General features: G+C 47.4%; 1 protein-coding gene across 1 annotated transcript in view; it reads right to left on the minus strand.

Moving 5' to 3' along the window:
- Positions 1-10,613, minus strand: part of FBXL7 (F-box and leucine rich repeat protein 7) — a 400,185-nt gene extending 389,572 nt beyond the window's left edge. The window contains exon 1 of the mRNA XM_063922953.1: positions 9,918-10,613. Within this exon, the coding sequence (XP_063779023.1) occupies positions 9,918-9,951 (34 nt within the window). The 5' untranslated portion in view covers positions 9,952-10,613. The remainder of the gene's footprint in view (positions 1-9,917) is intronic.
- Between the last annotated feature and the right edge of the window lie 1,735 nt (positions 10,614-12,348).

Raw genomic sequence — 12,348 nt, forward strand, 5'->3', positions numbered from 1 at the left:
ACTATTATATTCTCCCTCTATGGGTGTCGTGGACACCCACGGAGGGAGAATATGTCGGGATTGTGGCGGTCGGGATTCCGGCGTCGGTATTTTCACCGCCGGGATCCCGTCCAGCGGAATGTTAACCGCATCCCGACTGTATACTGTATCCTATATACTTAATAATATAATTTTCTGGTTCTCTTCTAAAAGACTAATATTAATACGATACAATGTCGTAGATAACAGCGCCCATATGCGACTCAGAATCAGGCCCAATGAGTGCAAACATATTGCTACGAGACTCCTGAGGTGTTGAAAAATGACAAAGCAACAAAATATTTAAAAAATTGCATTTAATGAGCTTAGGGGGGATATCCAATTAGCCCCGGTAATTTACCGGGGCTAATTGTCCCGCCGGGGGCTATCTAATTAGCCCCGATAAGCCGGCGCGTGCCGCGGCTTATCGGATATTTTGTTTCACCTGCCTCCGGCAGACGAAGCAGAATCCCCGGAAACAGCTGTTTCACACGAAAACACACAGGTTTCACTGAACCTGTGTGTTTTCGGGAGAAAGGTTTTTTTTTACAGGCGATCCATCTGGATAGCCTGTGAAAAAAAATCGGTGAAACATCGGAAAAAGTCAGAAAAACGGCCGAAAAAAGGTGATAAATGCACCGGCCAATCAGCTGCTAATTGTTAATTTACATATGGGAACTGATTGGCTGGTGTGTTTATCACCTTGCACATATCACTGGTTTATCACTTTCTTATGCCTTCTTCAGGTTAATATATCTGCCCCAGTGTGTAAACACACAGAAAAATTGATTCCAAAAACAAAAGTGAAACAATCATGATGGCATGAAAACATGCACTTACTGAAAACACATCCAAAGCAGTCACCCTATTATCATCCTGGTTGTTTTGGTGTCAACTGTGGGCCTGATTCAGTGATGTACATAAACCGGACGGTTTATGTACATCTCCAATGTTTGTGGGACTGCGTATGCATAGGACCCAGTCCTGCGAGATCTCACGCACTGCCCCAAAGCTGTAACATGCTGTGGCTGTTTGGGTGCGGGACAGGGGCGGCACTGCCTGCATGTCAGCCCCATTTACTTTGAGTGGTGAGACCAGAGTCTTCCAGATTTACTGTCCTCGCAAGCAGGCAGGAGATGGCAATTCCAAGTAAGCTTTAGCTTACTCGCCCAATGCTGCAAACAGCGCGATTAATGTTTGCTATAGTGATCCGAAGCATCTTCGGACGTAGGACTCTGATCTGATAGAGAGAGAGAAAACATTCCAGAAAATTGGCACAGGAAGAGGTAGGTTTTGATTTGGGTCTAGTAGGTTTAACATGGGGGTAATTCAGAGTTGATCGCAGCAGCAAATTTGTTAGCAGTTGGGCAGAACCATGGCCCTCATTCCGAGTTGATCGCTCGCAAGGCGAATTTAGCAGAGTTGCTCACGCTAAGCCGCCGCCTACTGGGAGTGAATCTTAGCTTATTAAAATTGCGAACGATGTATTCGCAATATTGCGATTACAAACTACTTAGCAGTTTCAGAGTAGCTTCAGACTTACTCGGCATCTGCGATCAGTTCAGTGCTTGTCGTTCCTGGTTTGACGTCATAAACACACCCAGCGTTCTCCCAGACACTCCTCCGTTTCTCCAGCCACTCCCGCGTTTTTTCCGGAAACGGTAGCGTTTTTATCCACACGCCCATAAAACGCCGTGTTTCCGCCCAGTAACACCCATTTCCTGTCAATCACACTACGATCGCCGGAGCGAAGAAAAAGCCGTGAGTAAAAAAATAAGATTTTACTTACCGATAAATCTATTTCTCGTAGTCCGTAGTGGATGCTGGGGACTCCGTCAGGACCATGGGGAATAGCGGCTCCGCAGGAGACAGGGCACAAAAGTAAAAGCTTTAGGATCAGGTGGTGTGCACTGGCTCCTCCCCCTATGACCCTCCTCCAAGCCTCAGTTAGGATACTGTGCCCGGACGAGCGTACACAATAAGGAAGGATTTTGAATCCCGGGTAAGACTCATACCAGCCACACCAATCACACTGTACAACCTGTGATCTGAACCCAGTTAACAGCATGATAACAGCGGAGCCTCTGAAAAGATGGCTCACAACAATAATAACCCGATTTTTGTAACAATAACTATGTACAAGTATTGCAGACAATCCGCACTTGGGATGGGCGCCCAGCATCCACTACGGACTACGAGAAATAGATTTATCGGTAAGTAAAATCTTATTTTCTCTGACGTCCTAGTGGATGCTGGGGACTCCGTCAGGACCATGGGGATTATACCAAAGCTCCCAAACGGGCGGGAGAGTGCGGATGACTCTGCAGCACCGAATGAGAGAACTCCAGGTCCTCTTTAGCCAGGGTATCAAATTTGTAGAATTTTACAAACGTGTTCTCCCCCGACCACGTAGCTGCTCGGCAGAGTTGTAATGCCGAGACCCCTCGGGCAGCCGCCCAGGATGAGCCCACCTTCCTTGTGGAATGGGCCTTGACAGATTTAGGCTGTGGCAGGCCTGCCACAGAATGTGCAAGTTGAAATGTGCTACAAATCCAACGAGCAATCGTCTGCTTAGAAGCAAGAGCACCCAGTTTGTTGGGTGCATACAGGATAACAGCGAGTCAGTTTTCCTGACTCCAGCCGTCCTGGAAACCTATATTTTCAGGGCCCTGACAACATCTAGCAACTTGGAGTCCTCCAAGTCCCTAGTAGCCGCAGGTACCACAATAAGCTGGTTCAGGTGAAACGCTGACACAACCTTAGGAAGAAACTGGGGACGAGTCCGCAGCTCTGCCCTGTCCGAATGGACAATCAGATATGGCTTTTGTGAGACAAAGCCGCCAATTCTGACACTCGCCTGGCCGAGGCCAGGGCCAACAGCATGGTCACTTTTCATGTGAGATATTTCAAATCCACAGATTTGAGCGGTTTAAAATGTGATTTGAGGAATCCCAGAACTACGTTGAGATCCCACAGTGCCACTGGAGGCACAAAAAGGGGGTTGTATAAGCAATACTCCCTTGACAAACTTCTGGACTTCAGGAACTGAAGCCAATTCTTTCTGGAAGAAAATTGACAGGGCCGAAATTTGAACCTTAATGGACCCCAATTTGAGGCCCATAGACACTCCTGTTTGCAGGAAATGCAGGAATCGACCGAGTTGAAATTTCTTCGTGGGGCCTTCCTGGCCTCACACCACGCAACATATTTTCGCCACATGTGGTGATAATGTTTTGCGGTCACCTCCTTCCTGGCTTTGACCAGGGTAGGAATGACCTCTTCCGGAATGCCTTTTTCCCTTAGGATCTGGCGTTCCACCGCCATGCCGTCAAACGCAGCCGCGGTAAGTCTTGGAACAGACCTGGTACTTGCTGAAGCAAGTCCCTTCTTAGCGGCAGAGGCCATGAGTCCTCTGTGAGCATTTCTTGAAGTTCCGGGTGCCACGTCCTTCTTGGCCAATCCGGAGCCACGAGTATAGTTCTTACTCCTCTACGTCTTATAATTCTCAGTACCTTGGTTATGAGAAGCAGAGGAGGGAACACATACACCGACTGGTACACCCACGGTGTTACCAGAACGTCCACAGATATTGCTTGAGGGTCTCTTGACCTGGCGCAATACCTGTCCAGTTTTTTGTTCAGGCGGGACGCCATCATGTCCACCTTTGGTCTTTCCCAACGGTGCACAATCATGTGGAATACTTCCCGATGAAGTCCCCACTCTCCCGGGTGGAGGTCGTGCCTGCTGAGGAAGTCTGCTTCCCAGTTGTCCACTCCCGGAATGAACACTGCTGACAGTGCTATCACATGATTTTTCGCCCAGCGAAGAATCCTTGCAGTTTCTGCCATTGCCCTCCTGCTTCTTGTGCCGCCCTGTCTGTTTACGTGGGCGACTGCCGTGATGTTGTCCCACTGGATCAATACCGGCTGACCTTGAAGCAGAGGTCTTGCTAAGCTTAGAACATTATAAATTGCCCTTAGCTCCAGTATATTTATGTGGAGAGAAGTCTCCAGACTTGATCACACTCCCTGGAAATTTTTTCCCTGTGTGACTGCTCCCCAGCCTCTCAGGCTGGCATCCGTGGTCACCAGGACCCAGTCCTGAATGCCGAATCTGCGGCCCTTTAGTAGATGAGCACTCTGCAGCCACCGCAGAAGAAACACCCTTGTCCTTGGAGACAGGGTTATCCGCTGATGCATCTAAAGATGCGATCCGGACCATTTTTCCAGCAGATCCCACTGAAAAGTTCTTGCGTGAAATCTACCGAATGGAATCGCTTCGTAAGAAGCCACCATTTTTCCCAGGACCCTTGTGCAATGATGCACTGACACTTTTCCTGGTTTTAGGAGGTTCCTGACTAGCTCGGATAACTCCCTGGCTTTCTTCTCCGGGAGAAACACCTTTTTCTGGACTGTGTCCAAAATCATCCCTAGGAACAGCAGACGTGTCGTCGGAAACAGCTGCGGTTTTGGAATATTTAGAATCCACCCGTGCTGTCGTAGAACTACTTGAGATAGTGCTACTCCGACCTCCAACTGTTCTCTGGACCTTGCCCCTATCAGGAGATCGTCCATTTTCTTTGAAGAAGAATCATCATTTCGGCCATTACCTTGGTAAGGACCCGGGGTGCCGTGGACAATCCAACCGGCAGCGTCTGAAACTGATAGTGACAGTTCTGTACCACGAACCTGAGGTACCCTTGGTGAGAAGGGCAAATTGGGACATGGAGGTAAGCATCCCTGATGTCCCGGGACACCATATAGTCCCCTTCTTCCTGGTTCGCTATCACTGCTCTGAGTGACTCCATCTTGATTTGAACCTTTGTATGTAAGTGTTCAACTATTTCAGATTTAGAATAGGTCTCACCGAGCCGTCTGGCTTCAGTACCACAATATAGTGTGGAATAATACCCCTTTCCTTGTTGTAGGAGGGGTACTTTGATTATCACCTGCTGGGAATACAGCTTGTGAATTGTTTCCACTACTGCCTCCCTGTCGGAGGGAGACGTTGGTAAAGCAGACTTCAGGAACCTGCGAGGGGGAGACGTCTCGAATTTCCAATCTGTACCCCTGGGATACTACTTGTAGGATCCAGGGGTCCACTTGCGAGTGAGCCCACTGCGTGCTGAAACTCTTGAGACGACCCCCCCCCACCGCACCTGAGTCCGCTTGTACGGCCCCAGCGTCATGCTGAGGACTTGGCAGAAGCGGTGGAGGGCTTCTGTTTCTGGGAATGGGCTGCCTGCTGCAGTCTTCTTCCCTTTCCTCTATCCCATGGCAGATATGACTGGCCTTTTGCCCGCTTGCCCTTATGGGGACGAAAGGACTGAGGCTGAAAAGACGTTGTCTTTTTCTCCTTTATACGGCAATACTTCCATGTGCCGTTTGGAATCTGCATCACCTGACCACTGTCGTGTCCATAAACAATTTCTGGCAGATATGGACATCGCACTTACTCTTGATGCCAGAGTGCAAATATCCCTCTGTGCATCTCGCATATATAGAAATGCATCCTTTAAATGCTCTATAGTCAATAAAATACTGTCCCTGTCAAGGGTATCAATATTTTCAGTCAGGGAATCCGACCAAGCCACCCCAGCGCTGCACATCCAGGCTGAGGCGATCGCTGGTCGCAGTATAACACCAGTATGTGTGTATATACTTTTTAGGATATTTTCCAGCCTCCTATCAGCTGGCTCCTTGAGGGCGGCCCTATCTGGAGACGGTACCGCCACTTGTTTTGATAAGCGTGTGAGCGCCTTATCCACCCTAAGGGGTGTTTCCCAACGCGCCCTAACTTCTGGCGGGAAAAGGTATACCGCCAATAATTTTCTATCGGGGGAAACCCACGCATCATCACACACTTCATTTAATTTATCTGATTCAGGAAAAACTACAGGTAGTTTTTTCACACTCCACATAATACCCTTTTTTGTGGTACTTGTAGTATCAGAAATATGTAACACCTCCTTCATTGCCCTTAACAAGTAACGTGTGGCCCTAAAGGAAAATACGTTTGTTTCTTCACCGTCGACACTGGAGTCAGTGTCCGTGTCTGTGTCTGTGTCGACCGACTGAGGTAAAAGGACGTTTTAACGCCCTTGACGGTGTTTGAGACGCCTGGACAGGTACTAATTGGTTTGCCGGCCCTCTCATGTCGTCAACCGACCTTGCAGCGTGTTGACATTATCACGTAATTCCTTAAATAAGCCATCCATTCCGGTGTCGACTCCCTAGAGAGTGACATCACCATTACAGGCAATTGCTCCGCCTCCTCACCAACATCGTCCTCATACATGTCGACACACACGTACCGACACACAGCACACACACAGGGAATGCTCTGATAGAGGACAGGACCCCACTAGCCCTTTGGGGAGACAGAGGGAGAGTTTGCCAGCACACACCAAAAACGCTATAATTATACAGGGACAACCTTTATATAAGTGTTTTTCCCTTATAGCATTTTAATATATATAGTCATATCGCCAAATAAGTGCCCCCCCTCTCTGTTTTAACCCTGTTTCTGTAGTGCAGTGCAGGGGAGAGCCTGGGAGCCTTCCCACCAGCATTTCTGTGAGGGAAAATGGCGCTGTGTGCTGAGGAGAATAGTCCCCGCCCCCTTTTCGGCGGGCTTCTTCTCCCGTTTTTCTGAGACCTGGCAGGGGTTAAATACATCCATATAGCCCCCAGGGGCTATATGTGATGTATTTTTAGCCAGAATAAGGTACTATCATTGCTGCCCAGGGCGCCCCCCCCAGCGCCCTGCACCCTCAGTGACCGCTGCTATGAAGTGTGCTGACAACAATGGCGCACAGCTGCAGTGCTGTGCGCTACCTTATGAAGACTGAAAAGTCTTCTGCCGCCGGTTTCTGGACCTCTTCACTTTTCGGCATCTGCAAGGGGGTCGGCGGCGCGGCTCCGGGACGAACCCCAGGGTGAGACCTGTGTTCCGACTCCCTCTGGAGCTAATGGTGTCCAGTAGCCTAAGAAGCCAATCCATCCTGCACGCAGGTGAGTTCACTTCTCTCCCCTAAGTCCCTCGATGCAGTGAGCCTGTTGCCAGCAGGACTCACTGAAAATAAAAAACCTAACAAAACTTTTACTCTAAGCAGCTCTTTAGGAGAGCCACCTAGATTGCACCCTTCTCGGCCGGGCACAAAAATCTAACTGAGGCTTGGAGGAGGGTCATAGGGGGAGGAGCCAGTGCACACCACCTGATCCTAAAGCTTTTACTTTTGTGCCCTGTCTCCTGCGGAGCCGCTATTCCCCATGGTCCTGACGGAGTCCCCAGCATCCACTAGGACGTCAGAGAAAACTATCTTCATAGCAAAATTACTTGGCGCAGTCGCAGTGCGAACATTGCGCATGCGCACTAAGCGGAAAAACGCTGCGATGCGAAGAAAATTACCGAGCGAACGACTCGGAATGAGGGCCCATGTGCACTGCAGGTGGGGCAGATGTAACATGTGCAGAGAGAGTTAGATTTGGGTGGGTTATATTGTTTCTGTGCAGGGTAAATACTGCCTGCTTTATTTTTACACTGCAATTTAGATTTCAGTTTGAACACACCCCACCCAAATCTATCTCTCCCTGCACATGTTATATCTGCCCACCTGCAATGCACATGGTTTTGCCCAACTACTAACAAATTTGCTGCAGCAACCAACTCTGAATTAGGCCCATAGTAAGGAGACTAATGATTAAGGAGATATATGTGGAATACAAAAATGTATGTGTAGCATAATAACACTGTAAAAAAAAACCTGTGGGAAAACTGGAATTTTTTGCATGAATTAGGGTTTTCCAATTGCTTAATAAATAAGCCCCTTATGAAGGAAAATGAGTGATAAAAAATATTTTGAGTAACAAGACAAAGGAACCTATGTATTTTGTAATCGTGGTGAGCACAGAGTCAGACTCCCGAGCCAGATGGAGGCTGCGGGAGAGGGACTATAAGATCCCTTCCCTGTAAGATTGCCTCCATAGGCCTGCAGTGGTTTATGGGCCTAATTCAGACCTGATTGCAGCAGCAAAATTGTTCTCTAATGGGCAAACCATGTGCACTGCAGGTGGGGCAGATGTAACATGTGCAGAGAGATTTAGATTTGGGTGGGGTGTGTTCAAACTGAAATCTAAATTGCAGTGTAAACAAAAAGCAGCCAGTATTTAACCTGCACAGAAACAAAATAACTCACCCAAATGTCCCCCCTGCAGTGCAGCATGGTTTTGCCCATTAGAAAACAATTTTGCTGTTGCGATCAGGTCTGAATTAGGTCCTATGCCATCTGAGAAGTTTGGGACATAGGGATCAGATTGCAGTTCCCATTGATAATAGCGGCTGTGATCTGCAGCGGAAAATCACATTTTGCAGGCATTAAGCTGTTATTACATTGTGGAAATACATAAAATTATACAGTAATTGCAGTTTCTACATAGAATGATGTATGAAAATGGTCTTGATAAACAGGCTTCAAATCGTTTGAATATTTGGAATGTTGAACTGGACCCAATAATATCTGATCTGCATTCAATAGAGTACATAAAGGGGGTTATATCAGAATATAAAAACAATTGTAATATCTAATTAAAGACCACTATTTTATGACAGAGATGTTAAATTTACTTTCATTTTCCAGGCACATACAATACAAATCTTTTCCAAAGTATCTACCATTATTACATCAAAGTAAAATTGTCCACCACTATTAAAGAACGTTTCCATATACAGCTGGAGAGACAGATTTTTACTGTACTTTCCTCTAACACAAAATTAAATAGACCCTAAACTCCAAGCGGTTCTGTATCTGCACCCCCTGGTGGCTTGTGGTTGGAACAGAACAACTGTGCCTGCATGTCACATAGGCTATTGCTGTGTCATATCCCACAAATATAGCAAGCACCAGTGTTGCTCATTTCCATAACACTGAAAAGTTGACATTTGTACCACCTCTCTTGCCCCCATTACCAGCCACCCATGGGAAAAATACAGCAACTAGTAATACCACTGTGTAGTTCCATGTGCAGCGGGAGGGGGCAGTGTTCCGCCCGGGCTGTACCGGCAGCAGCAGCAGCTCTCGGGAGTCTCAGAAGTCATGCTCTGGATTCTATTACTGTGCCACTTTTGTCGTGATATTTAATTATAGTTTTTGCATAATAATACTTTTTGTCAAACATAATAGACTGCATGTGGCGCATGATAAATTGTCTTCTCGCTTATCATATACTTTGTTGCAAAACTTAACACTATAAATAAATAAATAAATAAATAAATAAATAATACCTATACTTAGTAAGGCATGATTATATGTATAGATGGCTTTTTACCAATATCTGGTACATAATTACTAGAACGAGCTAATGATCTTATTCTCGCACAGAAGTACAAAGGAAACTTTTGCTTGGTTACAATAAAATATCGGTTCTTAAGTCTGCTATAAGAACTACACTGTACTCTCTGTTAGGGGCACATATGTCACCACCAGCCTGGCCAGTCAGCTCCTCACATAAACGCCTCTGAGCTCTATGTCTGTCACCAGCACTGTCACCGGGCTGACAGGAGACAGTCACTGTCACTCACACACACTGACAATTACTGATGATGCTGCCATAGGATGGCTATTGGACAGTATACAGCAAGAGTGAGGGCTATACGCTGCTGATGAGTTCCTAAAGTGTATCCTAGAACACACCCTGCAAATCAGAACCCACTTATAGCTGAAAGGAGTAAAGGACATATTCATAAGCATGAAAAGAAACTGCATAAGTGAGTAGAGTGAAGCAGATGCGAGTGTAACTTCATGCAATACTATCAGCAGTAACTCAGTAACACAGTGCAGGCAGGGAAGAGCCCCTCCCCACTTCCTCAGGTCTGAGTATTGTGTGGCCAGTGTCACTCACCCTCACTGCCGTACTTGCCATTGTTCGCTCCCATCCTGTAGGTTTCATGCTCTCATCACCCAGGCACACAGCATTTCCACAGGGCAAAGCATGAAACACACAGCGGAGCCCTCCATAGCCGGGGTCACTTAGCCGTGGGGAGTTAGGTCAGATGCTCTCTCCCCGGACACTGACACAATCCTCAGAGGGTCCCAATCCCCAGGCGACAGCAGCAGCAGCACTGTATACAGACAGACAGATCCTTGGCATCATTTATAATCCACAAGTGGGAGGTTATCCATGGAGGGTGTCTGTGATCACAGCCTGGCTCTTCTTCATCCCGTTACATCCACTCAGGGGAAGGAGGGAAAGGCAGCAACTAGTTGCTTTCTGACTTTGTGCTCGGGCACGGAGAAGCTAATGCAGGCTGCACACATACACTACATTACCATACACTGAGCAGGAGATACTGTCCCAACATCCATACCCTGTACACAGACGTAGGAGGATCAGCAGCAGCAGCAGCCTGCAGTCCTCCCTCTGCTCCTCCCAGCCCTCACGTCAGGCATGATTCCTTCCCTTCTTATTACCTCACTCCTGCAATACCCCCAGGAGCTCTTATTACCATCACGTCTCAATGAAAAGAATGGGAGAGAGAGAGAGAGAAATCCCCTGAAACCTAAAGTGTGGCCTGCTCCCTTCCCATCACTGAGTGTAGATGTGACCCTGCTGCTGGCTAGGTCAAGGTGACCATCCTGAGAAGCAGAGCCCGGGAAGGAGTGAGGGAAGGAAACACCCCACAAGATTTATACCCTGGCTGTCTGGAAGATTTCCAAGTGCAGACACAGCTCAGCCCCAGCAAAGCAGCTTTAACACTACACCCTGAATCTAGATTACTGGAACTTTATTTCGCCTGCTGTAGACACTGGAGATGTCATCTGAGAATACCCATTCTGATTCAGTCAATGCAAAGTGTGAGCCTCCATGCACCTTTATAGCACCACTTATTTATATTAGAATGTAAATATGGAATATTGAATATAATCATTTCAAATTGTAAACACACTTTTTGCTATTTTCTGCAGAAACGTGTGTCACTGTATCTAAAAGCCATGGTAGTAAATGGGACTTACAGTCATAGAAAACCCACTCACCCTATTTTTACTTCTTTTTTTTTTTTGTAACTAATGAAATTATTGAGAGATTCATTTAGGCTTTTTGTAAACACCATCTGGGGGTTATTTTGAGCGGTGCAGACATCTATGCAGTAAACCAAAAAGTGGGGGAATGGGATTTGATTTAATTTGACGTAGCTCCATCTACTATAGAAGAAACAAGTAGGCAATAAATGATATAAATCGCTGCTTTACCATGAAATATACAGTTACACACAATATACGTATACAATATACCTGCCTTGCAGGTGGCCACATTGGAACATCACACAAAGGGGATGGGCTATAATGATGCAATTCACATCCCCACCCCACCCATTACAGCAGGACAATGGCAGTCATTCCGAGTTGATCGTAGCTGTGCTAAATTTAGCACAGCTACGATCAGGCACTCAGACATGCGGGAGAACGCACAGCACAGGGCTAGTGGGCTAGTCCGCTCCGCATGTCAGTGCCGCCCCCCCCCCCCCCCCCCCTTCCCTGCAGAAATGCAAAAGCATCGCATAGCGACGATGCTTTTGCATTTGAGGAGTAACTCCCGGACAGCCACAGGAGCTGCGCTGGCCGGAAGTTACTTCGCTGTCCGGGTCGCCCCCCCAAAGGTCCGGCCTCGCCTGTGTTTGCCGGACCGTGCCCCCTAAACGGCGGCTTAACGCCGCCGTCCAGCCTCCTCCCGTCCAGCCTGTCAATTAGGTAGAGGCGATCGCTAGGGAACAACAGCCTTCGGCCGTCCAGCATGCGCCGGCGCATGCGCAGATCCGACCCGATCGCTGCGCTACGATAAACTGCAGCGAGCAATCGGGTCGGAATGACCCCCAATAGGTAGCCTCCTGGACATTCCGGCAAAGTACGCAGTATGCTATATACTCTATATACAACCAAAATATAACTGTTAGGAACACCCATCCCATTGATTCCCTATTCAATCTACAAAGCACACCCAGTTCATACCTTGTATATGAGGGGCAAACGCAGGATTTATTTAGAGGGGTTTCCGTGGGTGGGTGTGTATGTGTGTATGTATGTATATATATATATATATATATATATATCTCCTTCGTCCTAGAGGATGCTGGGGACTCCAAAAGGACCATGGGGTATAGACGGGATCCGCAGGAGACATGGGCACCTTAAGACTTTAATGGGCGTGAACTGGCTCCTCCCTCTATGCCTCTCCTCCAGACCTCAGTTAGATTTTGTGCCCAGAGGAGACTGGGTGCACACTAGGGGAGCTCTACTGAGTTTCTCTAAAAAAGACTTTTGTTAGGTTTATTATT

The sequence above is a fragment of the Pseudophryne corroboree genome, chromosome 5 (assembly GCF_028390025.1).
Source record: "Pseudophryne corroboree isolate aPseCor3 chromosome 5, aPseCor3.hap2, whole genome shotgun sequence".
NCBI classification, from domain to species: Eukaryota; Metazoa; Chordata; class Amphibia; order Anura; family Myobatrachidae; genus Pseudophryne; species Pseudophryne corroboree.